Source organism: Equus asinus, chromosome X (assembly GCF_041296235.1).
Source record: "Equus asinus isolate D_3611 breed Donkey chromosome X, EquAss-T2T_v2, whole genome shotgun sequence".
NCBI lineage: Eukaryota > Metazoa > Chordata > Mammalia > Perissodactyla > Equidae > Equus > Equus asinus.
In genome coordinates this window covers 98,714,488-98,740,851 of record NC_091820.1, presented here as the reverse complement: position 1 = coordinate 98,740,851, position 26,364 = coordinate 98,714,488, and the positions used below count along the sequence as shown (strand labels likewise).

The 26,364-nt window shown below is 40.8% G+C and overlaps 2 protein-coding genes across 2 annotated transcripts in view; one reads left to right on the top strand and one right to left on the bottom strand.

Moving 5' to 3' along the window:
* Nucleotides 1–26,364, bottom strand: part of IL1RAPL2 (interleukin 1 receptor accessory protein like 2) — a 968,427-nt gene that overhangs the window by 435,874 nt on the left and 506,189 nt on the right. The window contains exon 4 of the mRNA XM_070502759.1: nucleotides 2,774–2,960. Within this exon, the coding sequence (XP_070358860.1) occupies nucleotides 2,774–2,960 (187 nt within the window). The remainder of the gene's footprint in view (nucleotides 1–2,773; nucleotides 2,961–26,364) is intronic.
* TEX13A (testis expressed 13A) lies at nucleotides 22,441–23,700 on the top strand. Its single transcript, XM_044764058.2, has 2 exons — nucleotides 22,441–22,899; nucleotides 23,002–23,700. The coding sequence occupies exons 1-2, from the start codon at nucleotides 22,441–22,443 to the stop codon at nucleotides 23,698–23,700; spliced, it is 1,158 nt and encodes a 385-aa protein (XP_044619993.1).

Below are 26,364 nucleotides of genomic sequence, written 5' to 3'. Positions count from 1 at the left end.
AAAAAAAATGTTTGGCAACAGTTGTTAGCCCAGGTGCCAATCCTTAAAAAAAAAAAAAAAAGGAAGATTGGCAACAGTTGTTAGCCTAGGTGCCAATCTTTAAAAAAAAAAAAAAGATTACATATATTTGAAAAGATGGCTAGGAAAGTGATCATGAAACAACACATACTTTTCTCTGTTAAAACACTGGAGATAACACATCATACACTTCTAACTTTGGATGTGCACCACAATGAACTCTGGACAAGTATGTCCTCCTCTTCACATCGCTGTAGCAAGAGGAGAATCACCTCATGCTCAGCTGGAGGAGAATGCAAAGCAAGCAGGGCAAATTATCCAAATATTGACTGAAAAAGGAAATATTTTTCCAATACGTCAATACATTTTTTTCAGAGATTTACTTGAAACCTTGTGTGAGAAGAGGGGTTAACGACACATTTTGGAACTTCAGAGACTCTTTAACTTTTGGTTCCAGTTTTCCATCCTGATCCATGTTATAGTGATGTAGCTAAAGGATGGGCCTAGTAGCCAAACTGCAAGTCACAAACTGCTGTGTGACTTTTGTTAAGTCACTTAACTTGTCTGAGTCTCCAGACACTTCTTCTATAAAATGGGAATAATAATAATAATACCTACCTAATACACTAGTTCTAGAAATTGAATTAATTCATTTAAAGCACTAAAAGAGAGCCTGGCATATAGTAAGTACTCAATAAATATTAAGTATCATTATGGTTATTATTTATCAATTGTAAAATGTTACAGAAATATTAAATGTTATTATCCAGGCAGAGCTGGAAAAGCTATTTGCTTCACCGTTATTGGTCCATTTCCAAGAAAGACTGAGGATTAGCATTTCCCAAGGGATATATTGCTTTGGTATACAATGATGATCATGTCTAGAGATGTGGAGAAAGGGGAAGAAAGAACTTAGCAAAAAGATAAGAAGATGAGATAATAAAATGAACATTGTAAGAGAAGGCTGATGACATGGATTTTACTCCTAGCTCCTAACACTTGAGCCCTTCTTCAACTGTAAAATTGAAATAAAACCTTCTTACTCTATCTTTTGATGGGCTCTTCAGCACCAGTGCTGAGTTTAGCACCAGGCCCATTTCAGGAAAGGGTCGTGATTAAGAAAATAGACTTTAGAGCCACACTGCCTTGGAGACAAAAACAGGCTCTGTTGGCTGAGTAGCTTTGGACAAGTTTCTACATCTCTCTAAGACTCAGTTTTTTGTCTGTTAAATGAGGATACCAGCACCCACCACACAGAGTTGCAGTGAGACTTAAATGAAATAATGTAGAGATCAAGCTTATCGCAGTGAATGTCACATAGTAAGTGTATAATAAATACTCACAAGGCTGATGATGGCATGAGGGGTCCCACTAAATTAGGGATATTCTATATTTATGCATAATGAACATCATGTTCCTTTTTAGTTGTCAGAATACTATCTTCATTGAGAAAAGAAAAGTGAGGACAATTCACATAGAAACTTGAGGTTGGGTTCAGGACATGCTCTTGGTTTCTTTTGGGGAATTCCCCCAGGTGTGAAGATGGAAAGGCTTCCAAATTTAAAAACACATGACAGCTGTAGGAGTTAGGGTTTAGGGTTCCCTAGGAATTGACGGTCTGTCAGATCCTGTAGAAACAACCCATTCCACTTTTATGGGTATTTGGTTCCAACAACACACACAGCACCTGTGCAGAGAACCTCCTTGGCCACCTCTGGCCACCACATGTAAAACTGTTCCATGTGTCAACCACTGGCAGAGGGTCCTCAGTCCTCCCACAGGACCATGGGGCCCCAGGCAAGCAGCCAGAATATCATAGCTGGATGGTTCTGTGGTTATTTCTCTGCTTCCTCTCCTACATCCATTCTCTGACCTTGTCTGCCCTACTCTATGCCCAGGGGTGCTGAAGACTATTGACTCTATCGCCTGGTTTTGCCCTCTGAGTACTGGCTGAGTTTGCATGGTGGGAAGGGAAGGCATTAGCAGAAAGCGGGAAGGCAGGAGTTAAGAGGGATTAGGCTATTTGTTCTGCCCACTTCCAACCTGCCACAGTCCATATGTTCCTCTAAGGCCACAGCTCCTAACAGGCCTGCTCCCCTCTTGCCAGGCTCCAGTGACACTGCTCCTTCCCCTCGCCACTGCAGGCCTAAGAGTGATAATTTACAGTTTCCTCCCTTGTTAGTTCCCTTAACCCTAACCACAACTCTAAATAGTTCCTTCATTCAATCTCTTCTGTTCAGCCTTTGAGTGCGGTTTATTTCCAGCCAAACATGTTATTTCTGATGTTCACTCATCCTGCACTGGGCCTATTTCTCTCCTCTGCATTGACTGCAGTAGCACTCGCAGTGTAGACCATGATAACAGCTGTTATTCTTGGTAAGTACTATTACTTGTACTGATGGAGCGCTGTTCCTAACAGTAAATAATATTTCTATCCCTCAAATACTTTTTTCATGTGTTATTTAAATCTTCACTCTTCTTTCCATTTTTTCTCATGAGTTGGGGTAGAGGGAGATCTTACTTATTTTTAGCAGCTGGAGAAGGTAAGATTGCTTCTAACAACTGCTGATGTAAGTGCATGAAAACCAGTAATGTAGAGGAGTCATAGCTCTACATTATTTAGCTTTAAATCTGTTGATTCTTCTCAGTAAAATATATAATACCAAAAACTAGAAATAAAATCTCTCCCTTTTCCCATCCCCAAGCCCCCTACTGACTTAAGGTAAATAATGCATTTTACACCATGCTGAGTTACCTTGTACCACACAACATCGGGCTCCTGATCGGACTTTTTAAAGTCATCCATGTCTGGGCAGGAGATCTCCTTTCTTTTAGTGACTTCGGATTTTTCTAAATAGCGGATCCTGCTATTGTAGCACAGGCCTGATTCATTCTCTGCAACAGTCAAGGACATTGACACCTTCATGCAATATGTCGAGTTTCTGTAGGAACAGAGAAATAGCAAAATGGCTTTATTGGGTGTTTACAACTTTGTACTCTATATGTTTCACGAGTATTGACTTTTCCATTTAGGAGCTTGTCTAGAAATCAGAAACAACATGAAAACAACACAGAAGAGTTTGCTATTTCGACTTACAGAAAGATATGAAACAAAATGCTAATGTGATATCTTTGGCCATGTAGCTACATAGCTACATAGAAGAGTTGTACCCATCGTCTGAACTGTAAGACTTCTTTCCAGTAGTAAATATTACTATGCTGAGAATCTGATAGTGAAAACCTCTGAGAAACTCTATAACTAGAGCTATAGCCATTCCTGCTCTGTCCCTATGGCCAATCCCTTAACAGATATTCCAAGGGTTGTTTAATTTTTCCATTGGTTTGTAAACCAACGTTTCCTTTTATAGGATACATACTGAAAACCAGATCAACATACAGAGGATATCTGTTAACTTACAGAGCTTTTTAAGATGTTTACTGAGCTATGTCAGGAGTCAAATTCTGTGTTCACATAAAGAAAAAATCCTAGTAGAGTGTGGTCAGTCTGGATTAATTTTGTCCAACCCTAGCATTATAAAGGGATTTCAACATTGAATTTTACCATAAGGCCACTTTAGAAATTGGGCATTAATTGGCTAACTCATTATCCAAGAGCATTTATGGAATACAATTCTGCCGTATTTTCCCTGTATATGCCCCACGACTTTTGCCTACCCAACGCTATCTGGACTCCAGAAGATATCAACCACACAAAAGAAAACTGGAAAGTGTGAAGAAGCATTCAAGAGCAGCATGGCAAGACTGAAAAGAAAGTCAACTGTAAATCTCTAGGTGGGACATTTGGAGACCATACCTGTACTAAACATCAAGGGATCCCTGCTGTTAAAAATACAAACTGCCAAGAACACTTCAAAATCAAGTGTTTTCACCGCCAAGTTATAACAATCCTGATAGATGACATTAGCATACCAACCAATAATTTTAAGACGGCTTCAAATGGTTGTTACTATTCGTACTACTTAGTACTCATTGAAATTTCGCAATATGCCAGACATCATACAAAAAACAGGAGTACAGATGGCTGCTATCCATTGGGTTTACAAACTAAGTTAATCGAAATGACTGCTACTTAGATTTCTAGTGAAGTTAATTACTGGCAAGTACTCCTGACTATGCCCATGCCTGTGACATCTGAGAACGATGCCATCAAACACTCTCATTCTGATGTTCAGATGCAACCCCATTATACGATGTAAATCATGAGCTATTGCTTTTCTCTCTTCCTTAATGTGGGTTCCTAGTACCCAAAGGGCTTGAGATATGCCCAGTGGGGATCAAATGTAAGAACATTTCATTCTCTTGTTAGATGTTTAACAGCCTCTTTAAAATCCATGAAGCTAAAGCCACCAGAATAATAATTTTAAAAAAAGTCTCAGGCAAGAAGGTGAAGTTTGGTTCAATCACTTTTGCATCAACCTCATATGGCACTAATCCTCCCTCCCCATTCTACACATTCAGGTATATGGCTGATCAAATATCACATTCTCTATCCATATATGACCCAAGATAATTTTTCAGGTATTCTTGTACCACCAGGGTAAAGACTAGCCAAATATTGTGCATCATAATACCAGCAAAGAAAGGAATATACTGGATACATGTGGGATAAGGAAGACTGGGGTAGGTGTGGGGAATGGAGGGAAGACAAATGGATACAGTTTTTAAAAGTTATTGAACATAGAAGAAAGAGAATAACCTCTGCTTGATATCCAAAGGGGTCTGAAGGGTTCTTTTCTCTTTTCTCTCGCTCTCTATTTTTTTTTTTTCCTGCTGGGGAAGACTGGCCCTGAGATAACATCCATATCCATCTTCCTCTAATTTATATGTGGGACACCTACCACAGCATAGCTTGCCAAGCAGTGCCATGTCCATACCCGAGATCCAAAGTGGTGAACCCTAGGCCGCCGAAGTGGAATGTGCGAAGTTAACCACTGCACCACCAGGCCAGCCCCTGAAGGGTTCTTAATGTTACAGTCTTTGATTATATCTGCTCCATGATATTCATTCATACAAATGAAAGAGATTTATTTGTTAAACATCTTTCCATTATTACGTTATACCCCCAGGGAAAGAGAGCTGCCAATCAGCAGTCCCAACAATAGAAGTAGATAGAACGTCCCATGTCCTGTAAGAAGTTTACTATCCCAAATGTATTCAGCCCTGGGGAGAGAATAGGGTAGACTAAACAAGGGCCTGATGTAATGTAGTGGTTTTTTAAACCAATCGTCAGCTTTCAACTAAGATCCTCTGGGTTCAATTAGCTCTGTGTCCTTGGGCAAGTTATGCAACCTTTTTCAGTCTCAGATTCCTCAGCTGAAAATAAGGATAAGAAGTCCTTCATGGCGGTTCCATTGGAAGTTGGAGGAAGGATTTCCTTTTATTATACAACCATGAGCAAAAATATGTTTACCATTTCAATTGGGATGATGAAAATACCAGTTTGTAGTAATCATCAACCAAAATAATGCATATAAAACACATAATAGAGCAACTGGCACATAGTAGATATTTAATAAATTATAGTTATAATTAGAATTGCTATTACTGCTAGCATTGTTATGTACATTGTTAATAAATAATAATTATAATTTACATGTTATATAGTAATTACAATGACCAGTGTAAAGACAACAATACACTTGCAGCAATGGGTGAAGATATGCCACTGGGTTAGGGGTGCTATTTGACAGGAAAGAATCTGGAAGAGGTCATTTGGGCAAGAGCCCTAGTGTCAGAGGGCCAAGAAGTTCTGAAAGGATCCAAAAGAGGCACTGACACAGGCAAAAGTAGAAGTGAACCAAGAGAAAGCAGATAAGGGAGAAAAGAACTTCCAGGTGCTATAAGTACTAGCTACCAGACAAAGACCAGAACCTTGGAGGTCAAATTGTTAGTAAGAATTCCACTAAGCCTTCTGGGGGTTTCTTAGACAAATGCCTTCCATAATAAAGACCACACCTCTAGGCAAGGTTTCCAGGGAAAAAAGACAAGAGATACTCTTAAGTGTTCACTCCCCAACCCCTCCAAAGTATAAGCTATGTAGGCCATGCCAGCAGCACTTTCATTAACTCAGAATGGGGATAAGGGCAGAGACCCTACCTAGGACATGGCTGATGGGTTCAAAAAGGAAATGTTTCAGTTTTCTCTAACTCTTACAACCTTAGGACAAGGCTCTGTATGAATTTGCTCTTGCTGTGGTCTCTAGCATGTGAAAGGCTGCTGACAAATTGCTTGTTAACCCGTGAACCAGCCCTAGTATGAAGTCCTTGATGATGACCAAGGTCTCTGGAACTTGAAGACAAGGCCTAGTGTAAGTCCTGCTGTCTCCATCGCTGACCTGGAGGAGGTGTGACCAAGGCTGCTGGACGGTCTGAGCCTCAGGTTGATTTTTTTAGTTGTGTAATCCAGCCCTGGCACCATTCCCACTAACGATCTTGCATTATTTAGATTTTATTTTGAAAAATGCCCTAGGCCAGTTCTATTTAAAATGTTTCCTGCAACTGAGACCTAAAAATGTTACTTTTCTTTCATTAGGTACAATTAGAGCTCTGTGGGTTTGAGGAGGCAGACTGACAAGTGTGCAAGAATGAGGATTGTACTTTTATTCTGTCTTCCCTTCACATTTTGAGAAGGACAAGGAGCACATTCAAGCTCAATATATGCAAACGGCCTTTGCAGTGTTATTGCAGCAATGTCTTACAATTGCACACATTTGTAATCTTTCAAGTACTTCCATATCTCTTACCTTATTTAATTCTGCCAATAGTCCAGGGATATGTGCAGGGTAATATCATCTACATTTTGCAGAGGAGTAAAATGTAGACGCAGAGAGGACAGAAAATTTAGTGAAGTACATTTGGCTGGTTCGTGGATTAGAACCAAGGTTTTGGCTCTTAGCCCCTGGCTGCTCTCAGAACATGATGCCAACCTAGGTTAACAGCCAAACTAACTCATGGTTATCCATACAAACTTGGGGAAGCTCACAGAAAGAAATGCAGATGTATAAAGGCAACATTTAAAGAATAATGTTAATATGTACAACACAGACAAATTTACAAATTTATTAATAAATCTTGATTTCTCTTCCAAAGATTTAATGTTAGCTACTTTAGGTCATAATTTATACCTTTTCCCCAGAAGTATTTCTAAGGGAAAATGTTAACCAATCTTGGGTTCCCTGAGGGGAAAAGCAACATCCAGGATTTAAAACATACATGAAAAATCTAGATGCCCCCTTCTAACTCCCATTTATAAAATATACTTATACTATAAAACATGCTTATACTATAAACTCTAAAGTCTTATTCCAGAATTTGAATCTATGTGAATTTGTTGTATCAGCAGGGCTAACCTATTGAAAAGAAACTAAATAAATTATGAAACTTTTTCATATCTAAAAGCAAAATAAAATACATAAAATGCCACAGGGTATAATTGAAACTTTTCTAAATGTTTCCTTTAATTGTCTTATCCTCATTTCAAAATACTTTCCTTGCAAATTCCAGAACCACCTGATGATCAGTAAATTAAAACAAACTTTGCTTTCTGACATTTTTGAAATGTGAATTGACTGCTATGCATAACTGTCAATTAATCAATCTACTATCTTTGGATCATACCGTCCTCCTCAAAACATAAGAAGCCTGAACTGATACTATAGCAAATTCAGGGAAGGGAAACAAATGAACAAACAGGATCTCAGGCCCTTTGATGAATTCCATTTTTTGAGAATCATTACACAAATAAGAAAATCTTATTGAAAAATATCTTTGACCTTGTTGGAACGAGACTTTCAGGTAAGTGCAGAAATAAGTACATATAACGGAAAACATGCAATGTTAATGCTTTAAAAGACAAAGAAGAGAACAAAAGAGCAAGAACACAAATTACTAATATCAGAAATGAAAGAAGGTACATCACTATAGGTCCCATGGATATTAAAACGATAATAAAGGAATTCTATGAACAACTCTATGCCCACAAATTTGGTAACCTATATGAAACAGATAAACTCCTTGAAAGGCACAATCTGCCAAAATCACACAAGAAGAAACAGATAATATGAATAAGTCAATGGCTACTTAAAAGATTGAATCAATAATTAATAATCTAAAAGAGAAAGCACCAGCCCAGATGGATTCACTGGTGAATTCTATCAAATATTTAAGGAAGAAATTATATCAATTCCCTATAATCTCTTTAAGAAGGTAGAAGAGGAGGAAATACTTCCTAACTTATTCTATGAGACCAGCATTACCCTAATACCAAAACCAAAGACACTACAAGAAAAGAAACTACAGACCAATATATCTCATGAACATAGATCCAAAATCTTCAACAAAATATTAGCAGATTCAATACAGTAATGCATAAAAATAATTATACACCAGAACCAAGTGGGATTTATCACAGGCATGGAAGGCTGGTTCAACATTCCAAAATCAATTAATGTAATCCATCACAACAGGCTAAAGAAGAAAAATCATATGCTCATATCAGTGGATCTGGACAAAGCAATTTGACAAAATCCAGCAAACATTTATGATAAAAACTTTCAGTAAACTAGGAATAGAGGGGAAGTTCCTCAACTTGATAAAGAATATCTTCAAAAACACCTACAGGTAACATAATATTTAGTGTTGAGAAACTAGAAGCTTCCCCACTTAGATCAGGAATAAGGCAAGTATGTCCCCTCTCACTACTCCTTTTCAACATCCTACTGGAAGTTCTAGCTAATGCAATAGACAACAAAAGGAAATAAAGGTATACAGATTCTGAAGGAAGACATAAAATCATCTTTTGCATAGATGACATGATTGTCTATGTAGAAAATCTGACAGAATTGACAAAAAAACACCTCGAACTAATAAGTGATTATAGCAAGGTTGTAGGATATAAGGTTAATACACAAAAGTCAACTGCTTTCATATATGCCAGTAATGAATAAGTTTTTAATTTGAAATTTAACACAATACCATTTACATCAGAAACACCCAAAATGAAATACTTAGGTATATATCCAACAAAATATGAATAAGACCTATATGAGGATAACTGTAAAACTGAAAAGAAAAAAGTTGAAGGACTGAGACTACCTGACCTCAAGATCTACTATAAAGCTACAGTAATTAAGACAGTGTGATATTGGTGAAATAATAGACAAATAGATCAACGAAACAGAATAATGATCCTAGAAATAGACCCACATAAATATAGTCAACTGACCTTTGGAAAAGAGGCAAAGGCAACAAAATGAAGCAAAGATAGTCTTTTCAACAAAAGGTGCTGGAACAACTGGATATGCATATGCAAGAAAATCAACCTAGACACAGATTTTTATACCCATCACAAAAAGTAACTCAAAATGGATCACAGACCTAAACGTAAAATGGAAAACTGTAAAACCCCTAGAAGACAACATAGAAGAAAACCGAGTTGACCTTGGACATGGCAATGATTTTTTAAATTACAACACCAAAGGCATGATCTATGAAAGAAACAATTGATAAACTGTACATCCTTAAAATTATAAACTTCTGCTCTACAAAAGTTGGTGTCAATAGAATTAGAAAACAAGCTACAGACTGAAAGAAAATATTTGCAGAAGACACATCTGATAAAGAAATTTTATCCAAAATATACAAAGAAATCTTAAAACTTAACAATAAGAAAACAAGAAAGACAATTTACAAATGTGTGAAAGACCTTAACAGATACCTCACCAAAGAAGATATACAGATGGAAAATAAGCATATGAAACGATGTACATCATATTTCCTAAGGGAAATGCAAATTAAAACGACGAGATATTACTGCACACTTATTAGAATGGCCAAAATCCAGAACACAGACAACACCAAATGCTGGTGAGGATGCGGAGCAACAGGAACTCTCATTCATTGCTGGTGGGAGTGCAAAACGGTATAGTCACTTTGGAAGACAGTTTGGCAGTTTCTCAAAAAACTAAACATACTCTTACCATATGATCTAGCATTTGTACTCTTTGGTATCTACTCAAATGAGGGGAAAAATTATGTCCACACAAAAACCTGCACAGAGATGTTTATAGTAGCTTTGTTCATAATTGCCAAAACTTGGAAGCAGCCAAGGTGTCCTTCAGTAGATGAATGGATAAATAAACTATGCTACATCTAGAAAGTGGAATATTATTAAGCACTGAAAATAAATGAGCTATCAAGCCATGAAAAAACATTGAGGAACCTTAAATGCATATCACTAGGTGAAATAAGCCAATCTGAAAAGGCTACATACTGTAGGATTCCAACTATATGACATTCTGGAAAAGGGAAAACTATGGAGACCATCTAAAGATCAGTGGTTGCCAAGGGTTGGAGAGGGATGAATAGGTGGAGCACAGAGGATTTTTAGGGCAGTGAAAATACTCTGTATGATACTATATTGGTGGATACATGTCATTATACATTTATCCAAACCCACAGAATTTACACCACCAAGAGTGAACCACAATGAAAACTACAGACTTTGGATGATAACGATATGTCAATGTAGGTTAAGCAATCATAACAAATGTTCCACTTTTGAGGGGGATGTTGATAATGGGGTATGCATGTGTGGGGGCAGAATGTATATGAAAAACTTCTGTATCTTCTCAATTTTGTTGTGAACCTAAAACTTCTCTAAAAACATTAAGTCTTTAAATAAAAGACCAGAAGGGCCAAAGCTCTGACCAATTTCTTTTTTTTTTATATTATTATTTTTTTTATTGAGTTATTGATAGGTTACAATCTTGTGAAATTTCAATTGTACATTAATGTTTGTCAGTCATGTTGTAGGTGCACCACTTCACCCTTTGTGCCCACCCCCCACCCCACCTTTCCCCTGGTATCCACTAAACTGTTCTTGGTCCATAGTTTTAAATTCCTCATATGAGTGGAGTCATACACAGATTATCTTTCTCTCGCTGGCTTATTTTACTTAACATAATTCTCTCAAGGTCCATCCATGTTATTGCAAATGGAATGATTTTGTTCTGTTTTGCAGCTGAGTAGTATTCCATGGTATATATGTACCACATCTTCTTTATCCATTCGTCTGTTGATGGGCACTTAGGTTGCTTCCACGTCTTGGCTATTGTAAACAGTGCTGCAATAAACATTGGGGTGCACAGGACTTTTGGGATTGCTGACTTCAGGCTCTTTGGATAAATACCCAGTAGTGGGATGGGTGGATCGTATGGTAGTTCTATTTTTAATTTTTTGAGGAATCTCCATACTGTTTTCCATAGTGGCTGCACAAGTTTGCATTCCCACCAGCAGTGTATGAGGGTTCCTTTTTCTCCGCAACCTCTCCAACATTTGTTGCTATTAGTTTTAGATATTTTTGTCATTCTAACGGGTGTAAGGTGATATCTTAGTGTAGTTTTGATTTGCATTTCCCTGATGATCAGCGATGGTGAGCATCTTTTCATGTGCCTATTGGCCATCAGTATATCTTCTTTGGCGAAATGTCTGTTCATGTCTCCAGCCCATTTTTTGATTAGGTTGTTTGATGTTTTGTGGTTGAGTTGCGAGAGTTCTTTATATATTAAGCCTTTGTCAGATATACGACTTGCAAATATTTTTTCCCAGTTAGTGGGTTGTTTTTTTGTTTCAATCCTGTTTTCATTTGCCTTGAAGAAGCTCTTTAATCTGATGAAGTCCCATTTGTTTATTCTTTCTATTGTTTCCCTTCTCTGAGAAGGCATGGTGTCCGAAAAGATCCTTTTAATACTGATGTCAAAGAGTGTACTGCCTACGTTTTCTTCCAGAAGCCTTATGGTTTCAGGTCTCACCTTTAGGTCTTTAATCCATTTTGAGTTTATTTTGGTGAATGGTAAAAAAGAATGGTCAATTTTCATTCTTTTACATGTGGCTTTCCAGTTTTCCCAGCACCATTTGTTGAAAAGACTTTCTTTTCTCCATTGTATGCCCTCAGCTCCTTTGTCAAAGATAAGCTGTCCATAGATGTGTGGTTTTATTTCTGGGCTTTCAATTCTGTTCCATTGATCTGTGCACCTGTTTTTGTACCAGTACCATGCTGTTTTGATTACTGTAGCTTTGTAGTATGTTTTGAAGTCAGGGATTGTGATGCCTCCCGTTTTGTTCTTTTTTCTCAGGATTGTTTTAGAAATTCGGGGTCTTTTGTTGCCCCATATAAATTTTAGGATTCTTTGTTCTAATTCTGTAAAGAATGTCATTGGGATTCTGATTGGGATGGCGTTGAATCTGTAGATTGCTTTAGGTAGAACAGACATTTTAACTATGTTTCTTCTTCCAATCCATGTACATGGCATGTCTTTCCATCTCCTTATGTCGTCATCCAATTCTGTCAGAAAGGCCTTGTAATTTTCATTATATAGGTCCTTCACTTCCTTAGTTAAATTTACCCCAAGGTATTTTATTCTTTTGGTTGCGATTGTGAATGGTATGGTATTCTTGAGTTCTTTTTCTGTTGGTTCATTACTGGAGTATAGAAATGCTACTGATTTATGCAAATTGATTTTATACCCTGCAACTTTGCTGTAGTTGTTGATTACTTCTAACAGTTTTCCAATGGATTCTTTGGGGTTTTCTATATATAAGATCATGTCGTCTGCAAACAGCGAGAGTTTCACTTCTTCCCTCCCTATTTGGATTCCTTTTATTCCTTTTTCTTGCCTGATTGCTCTGGCCAGGACCTCCAGTACTATGTTAAATAAGAGTGGTGATAGAGGGCATCCTTGTCTCATTCCTGTTTTCAGGGGGATGGCGTTCAGTTTTTTCCCATTGAGTATGATGTTGGCTATGGGTTTGTCGTATATGGCCTTTATTATGTTGAGGTAGTTTCCTTCTATGCCCATTTTGTTCAGAGATTTTATCATAAATGGCTGTTGGATCTTGTCAAATGCCTTCTCTGCATCTATTGAGATGATCATGTGGTTTTTATTCCTCAGTTTGTTGATGTGGTGTATCAGGTTGATTGATTTGCGGATGTTGAACCATCCCTGTGTCCCTGGTATGAATCCCACCTGATCCTGATGTATGATTCTTTTGATGAATTGCTGAATTCTGGTTGCCAAAATTTTGTTTAGAATTTTTGCATCTTTGTTCATCAGTGATATTGGCCTATAGTTCTCTTTTTTCGTGGTGTCCTTGTCAGGTTTTGGGATCAGCGTGATGTTGGCCTCATAGAATGTGTTAGGAAGTGTTCCATCTTCCCTAATTTTTTGGACTAGCTTGAAAAGGATAGGTATTAAATCCTCTCTGAAAGTTTGGTAGAATTCCCCAGGAAAGCCATCTGGTCCTGGGGTTTTATTCTTTGGGATGTTTTTGATTGCTGTTTCAATCTCTTTCCTTGTGATTGGTCTATTCAAATTGTCTGCCTCTTCTTGAGTGAGCTTTGGGAGATTGTAGGAGTCCAAGAATTTATCCATTTCCTCTAGGTTATCCATTCTGTTGGCATATAGTTTTTTGTAGTATTCTCTTATAATCTGTTGTATTTCTGCAGAGTCTGTTGTCATTTCTCCTCGCTCATTTCTGATTTTGTTTATTTGAGTTTTCTCCCTTTTTTTCTTTGTCAGTCTGGCTAGTGGTTTGTCAATTTTATTTATCTTCTCAAAAAACCAGGTCTTTGTCTCATTGATCCTTTCTACTGTCTTTTTCGTTTCAATAGTATTTATTTCTGCTCTGATTTTTATTATTTCTCTCCTTCTGCTGACTTTGGGCTTCATTTGTTCTTTTTTCTCTAGTTCAGTTAGGTGTGCTTTAAGGTTGCTTATTTGGGATTTTTCTTGTTTGTTAAGATGTGCCTGTATTGCGATGAAGTTTCCTCTTAATACAGCTTTTGCTGTATCCCATATAAGTTGGTATGGCATGCTATCGTTTTCATTTGTTTCCAGGTATTTTTTTATTTCTTCTTTAATTTCTTCAATGATCCATTGCTTGTTCAGTAGTGTGTTGTTTAGTCTCCACATCTTTGTGCCTTTCTCAGTTTTTTCTTGTAATTAATTTCTAGCCTTATAGCACTATGATCTGAGAAGATGATTGTTATTATTTCAATTTTTTTAAATTTGTAGAGGCTTGCCTTGTTTCCCAACATATGGTCTATCCTAGAGAATGTTCCATGTGCACTTGAGAAGAATGTGTATTCAGCTCTTTCAGGGTGGAGTGATCTATATATGTCTATTAAGTCCAATTGTTTTAGTTTTTCATTCAGCTCCACTATTTCCTTGTTGATTTTCTGTCTGGATGATCTGTCCATTGATGTGAGTGGGGTGTTGAGGTCCCCTACTATTATTGTGTTGTTTTTAACATCTTCCTTTAGGTCTGTTAATAGTTGCTTTATGAATCTTGGTGCTCCTGTGTTGGGTGCATAGATATTTATAAGCATTATTTCTTCTTGATGAAGTGTCCCTTTGATCATTATATATTGTCCCTCTGTGTCTCTCTTTACCTGTCTTATTTTGAAATCCACTTGGTCTGATATGAGAATTGCAACACCTGCCTTTTTTTCCTTGCTATTTGCTTCAAGCATTGTCCTCCACCCCTTCACCCTGAGTCTGTGTTTGTCCTTGGGGCTGAGGTGTGTTTTCTGGAGGCAACAAATTGTTGGATCTTGTTCTTTAATCCATTTTGCCACTCTGTGTCTTTTTATTGGAGAGTTCAATCCGTTCACATTGAGAGTGATTATTGATGCATGTGGACTTAATGCTGTCAATCTGTCGCTCATTATCTTGTTTTCCTGTGTTTCTTTTCCTGTGTGCTTTAGACTACCCATTTAATACTGCAATTTCTTATGCTGGGTTTCTTAGATTTTTCCTTATCTATGATTTGTGACTCTGTTCTGTACTTTATTTTAGTGTCTACCTTGAAGTTTGTATTTAGAATCTCGTGTATAATATAGTCTATTCTCTGGTGGTCTCTTACTTACTCGACCAATACTGATTTAGACCCTTTGCTCTTCCCCTCCTAAATAATTATTTTCATTTTTTATTCCAACTCGTCTTATTAATTTGTAGTTAGAGTGCTAAGATCGTCCTTGCTTTGGTAGTTTCCTTATTTTTACCCTAATGCTATAGTTGAATATTTGCTATCCTGTTCTGGTTCTATCCATCGGTCGCCCTAGTCTGTGGATTGTGTCCCCTTTCTCCCTTTTTTCTTTTTTCAAGTATGAGAGCCTTCTTGAGGATTTCTTGTAATGGAGGGCTTTTAGTTACAAATTCCCTTAACTTTTGTTTGTCTGGAAAAGATTTAATTTCTCCTTCATATCTGAAGGAAATTATTCCTGGATAGAATATTCTTGGCTGAAGGTTTTTATCCTTTAAAGCTTTGAATATATCACTCCATTCTCTCCTAGCTTGTAGGGTTTCTGTAGAGAAATCTGCTGACAGTCTGATAGGGGCTACTTTATAGGTTATTCTCTTTTTTTTTCTTACTTCCCTGAGTATTCTTTCCTTATCATTCCTATTTGCCAACTTTACTATTATGTGCCTTGTGGTGGGTCTTTTTACATTGACAAATCTAGGAGATCTAAAACCCTCCTCTACACACATTTCTCCGTTGATCCCTAGATTTGGGAAATTCTCTTCAATAATTTCGTTAAGCACACTTTCTGCTCCATTTTCCTTTTCCATATTCTTGGGAATTCCTATGATCCTTATGTTCTTACTCCTCATTGAATCCATTATCTCTCGGAGATTTTCCTCATTTTTTTTAATTCTTAGTTCTCTTTCTTCCTCTGTCTGGCGCCATTCAGCCTGTCTGTCCTCGATTATGCTGATTTGCTCCTCTAGGTTGTCTACACGGGCATTCAGGGAATCCGTATTCTGTTTTATCTGGTCCATTGTGTTTTTCATCTCAAGTAATTCTGTTTGATTCTTCTTTATGATTTCAATCTCTTTTGTGAAGTAACTCCAGAACTCGGCTTGTTTCTCTATCTTTCTCTCTACCTCATTGAGTTTTTTGATTATAGCTGCTCTGAATTCATTATCACTTAGTTTACCTAATTCCAAGTCCTCAGGACTTAATTCTGTGTTTTTATTGTTTTCCTTCTGGTCTGGGGCTTTTATAAATTGCTGGATGGTAGAGGAGCGGTTTTTTCTCATGGTGGTAGAATTCAGTTGCAGTTACAGCCTGTCGCCACTAGATGGGGGTCGAGAGCACAGTGTTAGCTCTCCACCTTGGGGCAAGATGGCTGCGCCCACTGGCTTTGCTGGGGGGGAGGGGCTGTTACTCACACGTGCCGGTCTGGGTTCAGATCAGTTCTGTTCTCTGGTCTCCCAAGGCCCTTGATTTATAGGGTCCCCGCGGATGGAAGCTTTCCCCCCGTCAGCGGGTCTCCACTGAATCAGCGGCAGGCATCCTGGATGATCCCCCGGTCGCGCGGCCCCTCCCCCGCTCCCTCCCAACCCGCGCTGCAGCGATGGCAGACTCTAGGGGAGGGAGCAATGTTCTCTCCTACCGTTGCAGCGCCTCCGAAGGTGTAATACTAGGTTTATGATCTCCGCCTTCTTGGTATTGTAGGTCTCTAATGAGCTGGCATTATGTTTATTCTCTGAAATTCAGTTCTTCCAATCTTTTGTTGTATTTTGGAGGGGAGAGAATCCCGGGTCAGCTCACCCCGCCATTTTGCTCCGCCCACTCTCCTGCACCTTCTGTGACCAATTTCTTAACATTATTATTTTATGAAGACCTACAACCTATAGGTACAATGAAATGACATTTATTGAGCACCTGCTATGTGCCATGCTGCTTATATATATTGAAAGACATTTAAACTTAATATAACCACAAAAAATATCTGTTATAAAAAGAAGTTGGAGAAACACAGGATCTTTTGAAAAACTCACTTTTGTCCATTAAGCAGAAACCCAGTTTGTAGCAAACAAGGATTTATTGGAGGTATGAACAGAGAATACTTTATTAACTGTTCTTCTCTCCTTCTGAAATGAACATTCAACCTTTTGGATGACACTGATAATCTCCAACCCAGGATTATTCAAATATAATTTCCTTATGGTTCATGATACAGTCAGAGAATACGTCAACCCAGGGACTTGAACTGAACTAGACTTAATTAGTTCACTGCTTGAGAATGTGGTCTCCAAGTCAGAGAGGCTTGGGTTCAAATCCCAACTCTATCATATCCTAGCTATGGATCTTTGGACAAGTCATTGAGCTTTATTTTCTGCATATGCAAAACGAGAATAATAAAAAAGTTATCCCTGTAGGGTTGTATTACACAAGTGTTAAGAACATGAAGGGTATGAGATTTTACTGTACCTGCAAGCTAACAAGATAGCCTGCCAGTTTCATGGGTGCTGGTAGAAGACAAGAGACTCCTGGCTCAAAAACAATGGACAGTGATTTATTCATAGCAATGGAAGTAGCCAAAGTATCAGCATTTGTGTCATTTGCCAAAACCCAACTCCCACAGGACAATACAAAGAGGGAGAGATGACACCTGCACAAGCAGTGGGTTGCATTACAGGAGAAAAATCCCAAGCTCAGAAAACACAAATCTTTTCTAATGGGTCATAAGCATGCCATCCCTTTGCTCCAGAAGAAGACATTATCTATGTTTTCCCAGGCTGTAGCAAACCTGCTCTTTGCTCTGGTGGGAGACACTATTTCTAGCTTCTAAGACTGTTCTCTATATCTACATCCTTGAACAGATAACCTGGAATAAGAGACAATGACTACCTCTGCTCTTAAGACATGTAGAAATGCAAGAGACCCATGCAGAATTGTCTTCCAACAAGATAATACTTTAAAGCACTTAGCACAGTACCTAGCAAGTGGTAAGTGCTCAAGAAAAATTAACCTCCTTTAACATCACCATCACTATTAATATACCATCTACTGACTCCCAAGCCAAACTGTAAAGTAAATCAAGATGTTTTGCTGTTTTAAAAAAGAGCATCCAATGGATGAAGTTACAGGAGAAATTATATACACTGTAAAATCTAGTCGCTCAAGATAAAATTTTACCATCAAAATATACTTGACCCTGAATTCAAAACAAACTGTAATTCAATTGGGCATTGAGCATTTACGTCAGATACCTACTTAAGAAAAAAAATTATATATATGATAATTCATACATAGATAACTGAGAATTATGGATCTTTCAAGTGGTAAATTCAAGTCACCATTCGCAAGGAAAGCAACTGCAATCTGCCACCTAAGGGTACAAGTAGCTGGTTCAAAATCTATCTGCCAATGATTGACTGAGATGTGAGTAAAGGTAAAGAAATAACCAAGGTCAATTCAAAATATTCCCTGCCACCACCATCCCCACCATGGTATGAGTGATCCCTGCTTTATTGTTCAGGTAAAAACCATTTAAGAGAGTTAGTCTTCTGCACATCACACCACAACTGAAAAGCTCTTCAGATATCTGTGGATCACCCTGATGTTTCTGTTACAAACAACAACAAAACTCTCTTCCAGAAAGCTTTCCCTAATTAGTTTCACTGACTCTCAAAACTATTTCTTACTTCTTCACTGCTTCTTATTTAGATTACACTAATATTTTGTATCTGTCAATATGTTGTTTTGTAATTATTCTCATAGTATTCACAAAGGTTTTGCTTTATTGCCTGAGTTACAGCACAAACTCTTCAAAAGCACTGAGTTTTCTTTATATGTGGTTATCTTCCTCCCCATAAAGTAGATACCAGAGTATTCTCCCTCCCTATCTTTGTGTTGAAAATTATAGGGGCCAGCCCCATGGCCGGGTGGTTACGTTTGCGTGCTCTGCTTTGGCAGTCCAGGGTTTTGCTGGTTCAAATCCTGGGCACAGACATGGCACCGCTCATCAAGCCAGGCTGAGGCGGCATCCCACATGCCACAACTAGAAGGACCTACAACTAAGAATATATACAACTATGTACCGGGAGGCTTTGGGGAGAAAAAGGAAAAACAAAATCTTTAAAAAAAAGAAAAAAGAAAGAAAAGTTATATAAATTAATTGTCTTAACAACTGAGCTGTCATATCCCATGCTTCCATGATCTATTCACTGACCCCTGCCTACCCACCATAGCTGTCACTGTCAGAGATCTTGGAAGACTTATCAGTATTCAAAACTTCTGCATGTTGCTCTAGTTCGCTCTATGACCTACCATCATCTGGCTTCTGCTCCCAACATCCCATTGAATAAGTATCACTAGACTCCCTAAGGACATCTCATTATCCAACTCTAATGACCTCTCGTTCATTCTCATCCTATCTGACCATCATGCATTATTTGAAACTTGTAACTCTCCTTCAACTTTCTAAATCTCTCCTTACTTCTAAGATAACCTCTCTCCTGACCATCCCTTATAACTCTATTACTGGCTTTTCTTCCTTGGCGTATCCCTAAAATGTTGGCCATCTTCCCCCAGGGCTCCGGATTCCTTCCTTTGTTCTTCTTGTTTGTGTTTTTCTTCTCTCCCTCCAAGCCTCATCTCCAGCGATTTTGTTCAAGCACTAGGTTTAAACCACAAGCTAAGTGCTGAACACATCAAAATCTATAATACTTTTCTCTAGTTCTGTCCTCTCTCCTAAGTTTCAGCCCAGTATAGCCATCCAATTATGACTCCATATGACTGTCATGAAGGCACTTATCAGTCCCAAACTGAACTTATCTGTCCCCTACAATGTGTTCTTCCTCCTGTAGCATCTATCATGATGAGATATATCACTAATCATACTACCTAGTTTCTCAAGTCAGGTGCCTCAGAATCATCCTTCACTCTACTTCCCCATACTTATTTCCTATGTACAACTATTTAACAAGTTGTGCTAATTCTGTTTCAAAATTCTCACCTCATCTGATGTCTCATCTAGGTCCTGCCACAGTTCAGGCACTAATCGTGCTTTGCCTCACTATTCAAGCAGCATCCTAACAGGTTTCCCTGTCTTCATTTTCTCCCTTCTCCAATCCTTTAGCCAATAGAAATGATTTACTTTAAATTTTCTACAAGTGTTTATAAGCAGAAGTAGAAGAATGGTAGCCTAGAGAGACAAATGATCACAAGGTGAAGTCCGTGTTTAAAGTGTTATAGAAGGAATAAAAAGGGGAGGGTAAAAGACATTCTGAGGCTAGAAAAAGAGAAGGCAAAGGAGTAAGCAGGTCAGCTATAAAACCATGAATGAGAGTAGACACTGGTAGAAAGGAAGAGATGATGCAGGCAGGCCAGGAATCTGTCCTATGCACTCTGCTCTTCTTATTCTGTATTCTCTCCCTGGGTTATTTCAACCACTGATTTGAATCTAACTTTCACCCCTCAGTACTACATCTCTAGCCCTGTTCTTGCTCCTAAGTTCTAGATTTATACATCTAACTGCCTATGGGGTATCTCTATTAGGATACCAGGTATCTCAATATCAATATCTTAACATCAATAGGGATCTTAACATCAATATGTCTAAAAGTGAACTCACCTCAAACAGTTTCTCCTTCATTCTGCATCTAAGTCTATAACATCACTATCTACTTAGTTCCCTATAGCAGAAACCTAGGAATTACCCTGTTCATTCTCTCACCCCATCCTTGACATTCCTATGAATTCTACCTACCAAATGACCCTCTACGCTCTTCTCTCCATCTCAACTTTCACTGCCTTAGTTTACAAGTTGAATTACTGCGGCATCCTTCTAGTGGGTCTCCTTGATTCCAGTATCTTCCCTCTTTCCTCACCATTCCAGTTTCTACATTATTTCCTGAATGCTCTATCTGTAGAAATAACTCTATAATAAGACAAAACATGAACCTTTCCCACTGAAGGATGATAAACAAAATTCACAAATTGAAATGGAAAGAAAATACAAGATAACCATTTAAAAGAGAACTAAAACAGTGGGATTTATACCTCCGGAATTTAACCACCTTCTCAGGTAATATTTTAGTGCTGATTTATTATTTTTCTCTCACTGCCTAACATTAAGATCCTTAAAGAAGAAATGTTGTCTTTTTCAATGTAGCTCATAGAACAGAATATAATGCTCATATAATAAAATAATGAATTTCTGATTTTTCACATGGAAAAATAAATTAAAACCCAAAATGAGTGTATCACCGCATGGCTAGTCTCTTGGGTACATGAATGATGGGTGAGAAGAGAATGAAAAGAGCTAAATTAGAAAGGTAGACCAGGGTGAAATTCTACCATCAGGCCAAGAAGTGTGTCACAGGAAGCCATCAAACACCTTTTAGTTTGAAAGTAGCATGATCATAGGAAAGATGAGGAAGAGATTAGGAACTAGAAAGAGATTAAAGTCAAGGACATTATTTAGGAAGCCACATGGGCATTCCCTAAATAAGACTGGATATCAAAGAATTTTCTGAGGTCATAGCAACAAGATTTGGTGACCAATTTGATATGTTAGTAAAGGAAGGAGGGGTTGATGATTTTGAGGTTTCTCTACTTCATAGGAATATAGGAGGAGAATCATCTCTTGGGGTAAAGGGTGAGTTATATTACAGACATTTGGATTTTGGATGTCTTTGGGACATGCAGGAAATATAAATTTAGATCAAGAGTTGGCAAACTACAGGCCAAATCCTGCCAGCTGCCTATTTTTGTAAATAAAGTTTTACTGAAACATAGCCACAGTCATTTCTTCAAGTATTGTTTATGTCTGTTTTTGTGCTATAAGTCATTGGGACAGAAATCTTTTGCCTACAAAGCCTTAATAATTACTACCTGGCCCTTTAAAGAAATAGTTTACTGACTTTCGTATTAGAATTCAGGAACGTCTACAACAGGAGCTACAGTCTTCCTCCGGGGCGGGGGGCGCCAGAGGCCACTGAGAGGTTGGGGCTGTTACCTGTTCTAGAACATTCCGTCTCTAGGAGGGGAGGGTCCCTGGTATGAGACAAACCATTATGGTAGGGGGCGGGGTGAGTGGGACGTTTTGTACTTGATTACAAGCACTTTACGTGTTTCTGAGTCTTTTCTTACCACTCCTATTTCTTCCCACCTTTAAGCACTTTCAACAGGATAGTAAGTTCCCTTATGTCTCGAGGTGGGGGGGGGGGGGGGGCCTTCCTTGTGCATTCCCTCCCACCCCTGCTGTCTCTGGAAGTTGGAACAGTCCCAGGGTAAAAGCCTCTGGGACGACGGTTGGCGCGGAGGCTTCCTTTCCTCAGAGACCCCAGAGAGACGAGGATCTTCACTCTCTTTGGCCGTGATAGGTGGACGTGGTCGGCCTGCACCTTTTCTGGCCCTGGCTGGAGAGGTGAGGTGTTCTAGGGTGGAACAAGCCAGTCAGGGGTCTTTACAATGGTCTGAGGGGGGAGGGGAAGGGCAATGGACGGGAGGAGACCAAGGGAGAGGGAGGGGCTATAGAGGGGGGTAGGGGACAACTGAGTGATTCATCCCCACAGGGCCAGTTAAGCCGCTTAGGCCCTCAGCTCTCATGGCCTTGAAACCTGATGATCCCTGTGGTGGGTTCCAGCATGGTGAGGTGGTGGCCTTCATCAACGAGAAAATAGCCAGGCACGAAAAAGGCCTTGAGTTCTACCTCGAGAATATATCCCTGTCCTGGGAAGAGGTGGAAGACAAGCTCAGGGCCATCCTGGAGGACAGTGCGGTGCCCAGCGAGGCCAAAGAGGCCTGCGCCTGGAGCGGTCTGGCCCTGGGCGTGCGCTTCACCTGCAGGCAGGGCCAGTTACAGGAGCGCAGGGTGCAGTGGCTGCAGGACTTCACCAAACTGCATAAGTCCACTGCGGAGGACTTGACCTCAGAACTGAAAAAGCTCACAGCTCAGCAGGAGATGGAACGCAAGGAGGCAGCCTTTCGGCTGCGGCAGACACAGGCCAACCTGGCAGAGATGCGGAAGGAAAGGGACCTCCTGAAGTGGAAGCTCCTCCGGGCTGTAAGTTTACCCGGACTTAGTCCCTGCCCCGTCTCCTCTCTCTGCCCTCTGCCCCCCTCCCTGCCCCCAGAACTGGTCTCAACCTTGCCCACTTCTCTCCAGGAGCTATGGTCTCCCCGGGAGCAGGTCGCAGCAGGGCCAGGCCTGGCCACTGCCAGTGGGGCTGGAACAGAAGGAGCAGGTGAGAAGGAACAGGAGATTGGGGCAGCCGCTGCTTCTACTGCCACCGTTGCTGGTGCTATAGGAGGAGGAGGAAGACAGGAGAAGGATGAGGAAAGGGAAGAGGCCACAAAGGAGCTGGGTGGAGGCCTCCTGCAGGTTCTTGGAGCTGTGAAGCAGAATAATTACCCCTCTGGCAGGCAGAGGGAGGGAGCTCTCAGGTCTGTGGAAACAGCCATGTTTTATTTCTCTGAGACCCTGAAGCCCGGGTCCACAGTCTCCCCGGCACCCCTTCCTGTGCAGCTCCCGGCCTCATTCACATACCCCTTCTCACGCCCCTTACTCCCCTTCCCAGAGTCAGCCACAGCATCCCCACCAGCAGCAATGTTCACAGCAGGGGCTCCATCTCAGACGGCTCCCCACTGGGGGCCCTCTAGTGTTACCTTAGGGTCTAATGGGGCTCAGGGTAGAGAGCCTCAATCCCAAAGAGACAGGAGAGACTTCGATGCCCACCAGCAGAGAAGACCTCCAGTATTTCGCAGGCCCGGGGATTGGGACTGCCCTTGGTGTAAGGCCGTGAATTTTTCACGGAGGGAGACTTGCTTCCGCTGCGGGAGGGGAATCTGGCTACAAAACCCTTGAATTCAAAAATGTGAAACAGAACAGAAACATATCCCAATGGGAAATCAATTTTCAGAGGGAGGGGGAGAGGTAGGGGAGGGTTTGCGGGGGAATGGGTGGGTGGGGGGATGGGGCAACTGGTTTGTGAGAGAAGTGGGAAGTGGGATGGGAGGTGGGGTGTGAGGTGGCCACTGGGGAGGGTATAGGTTAGGGGGCCGCGGGGAGAGAGACATAGAGACACGTTTGATGACTCCCTTTGCATTCCAGAGCATTGGCATTCCACACCCCAGAAGTGCTGCAGCTTCTATTTGTGTCTCTCTCCCCCCGCCCTGGTATCTGGTGGACCAGGGCAGCTATGTATATATATAACGACCCACTCCCTCCCCCACCTAGGCTATAGATGATGGGAGCAGGAGTGGGCATTTGACCCATCCTGAGCAAATCAGATTCTCACACTAGACAATCTGAATAGAGAGGCAGATGCCAAAGTCAGGATGGTGTTGGGAAATGAAACAATGGGTCACTTGGAGTTGGGGTCAAGGTCAGAGCCATGAACACTGAGGCCACAGCCGAGGCTTGACCCTGGCTGTGGGGGAGCAGAACCGTGTGCTTTACAGAGGCCAAGTGCTTTTAGAGGATGACATTATGAGGTCCCAGGGAGCACACGGGCACAGAGAAGCAGAGAGGAGTTGATCCTGTGACACCAGAGATGGAGAGAGTGACGGCCTGGCCATGTTTCCACTTTCTAAAATTGTGCTTTGTGAAAAGCCACTTTACACAGATCCCCTTTTCTTGAAGCTAAGTTGAGCGGGTTCCTGTTCTGGGCAACCAGATTATTTCCAAGACAGAAATTGGCACCAGAAGAACAGTTGAAAACCCCAGACCATCAAAGAAAATGTTGGACCTGGCTGGGGAGGTCCTCAGGGTGTGCCAGGTAGTGGGGATTCCTGGATCCCCAGAGTCTCCAGGAATGAACTAGACAGGAAGCTCTTTCATGTTCTCAGCAACTTATATCACAAGAAACAATCAAAACAGGCCTGGGGCAAACCGGGTTTACACCACAGCAGAGATCTGCCACCTCTAAGGGAATCCCTCAGGGCTGCATACAGAAGATGCCAGCACCAGCTGCAGGCGAGGACTGCTATGGCTCTTCAGCCCCATGACAGGAGAAGCCTCCCCAGTGCCCAGGGAGCAGAACTGGGGACAGTCACATCTGATCAAGGAACTCACGCCACAGCCAAGGAGGTGAGTCAGCAACTGACGGTGCCTAAAGGTGGGCTGGGCTAGACCACAGACCAAAGCATGGTGCCATCCTGAGGGATTCTCTCCCCCAGCCCACCACCAGGACAATAGTAGGAGGGGAGTCTGGCTACAAAGCCCTCAGTGGATTCAGAAATGTGCAATAGGACATATCCCACTGGGAAATCAATTTCCAGAGGGAGGGGGTAAACTGGGAAAGGGGTAGTGGGGAGGATGGTCTGCATCTCCCCCTCTGATGACGATAAGATGTCTTGAGCGGGGCTAAAGGTGTGGTTTATCCTGCAGGTGGCAGGATGGTGAGGATTCACACCTGGACCAGACTGAGATAACTAGAGGAGCCCTGGACATTGCCTGGAGACTGAGGACCTAGGAACTGAAGCTGACATAGACCTGGGACATCTCTGCAGTGGCTGGATGTGACCTTGGGCTCTCTCCTGTTGGGGCAGGTGTGGACAAACATCAGGATGGTTGCCATTGCCCAAAAGCCCCTACTACTCCCACCCCGACCTTCTGTCCTCATTCACTCTCCAGTGCTTTGTCTGAGGGACACACAGGCAAGATCCCTAACCTGTACTTGTCAGAAGTGTTCTTGGGCTCATTTCTACCATTCTAGAGCCAGGTTTCCCAAACCCAGAACTCTTGACACTTGAGGTTGGATAATTGTTGCAGGGGGCTGTCCAGTACACTGTAGGACGTTCAGCAGAACCCTGGCCTCAGAACCCAGTAGAGGCCAGGAGCACATCGCCCCCTAACTGTGACAACCAAAATTATCTCCAGATATTGTCACATGCCCACTGGAGAGCAAAATCGTCCCTGATTGGGAACCATGGAGGCAATGAGGCATGTAGCGGTAGTCAGAAAAGAGGGAAGAGAGTTGCAAGGGGAGTGTGCTCAGCTGTGCCCAGGGCTGCAGGGGGGCCCCTAAGATAGGAGGTGAAAAGTGCCCACTGGGTCTGGTGTTCACTTTCGATCTTTGAGCAGGTCTGGGTACAGGAAGGGCAGAAGGCAAACTGCAAGGACGTGAGGATGTGCACTCAGTGAGGGAGGCTTTCCTTCAAGGACTTCTGGCTGCGGAGGGAAGGAGTGAGGTGGGATACATGGTTGAGAGAGGGTTCTTTTGAATATGGGAGAAACTTCAGCCGTGGGGAAGGAGATAGCTGAAGAAAGCTTGAAAACGCAAGAAATATGTAAAAGAATGAGGTAGATCCTGCAGACTGTACTGGAGGCACGTCCATGGTACTGTTCAATGAAAAAGATGTCCTATGACAGGATCCCTTTTGTTTTTTGTAAAATAAAATACCCCCTATAATTCTGTAAGTGTGTATATGTATGGTATGTAGATATATAGGTTTATGTTTGCTTTATATTACGGATCTAAAGTTGAGTAAGATAGAAAAGGTGAGGAAAACCTTTTTTTCCTTCAGA

Excerpts from the sequence above, each read along its gene's own strand:
- TEX13A (XM_044764058.2), top strand. The coding sequence starts at position 22,441 with ATGGCCTTGAAACCTGATGATCCCTGTGGTGGGTTCCAGCATGGTGAG. Across the intron at positions 22,900-23,001 it reads AGTGGAAGCTCCTCCGGGCT|GAGCTATGGTCTCCCCGGGA; the intron begins GTAAGTTTACCC and ends ACTTCTCTCCAG.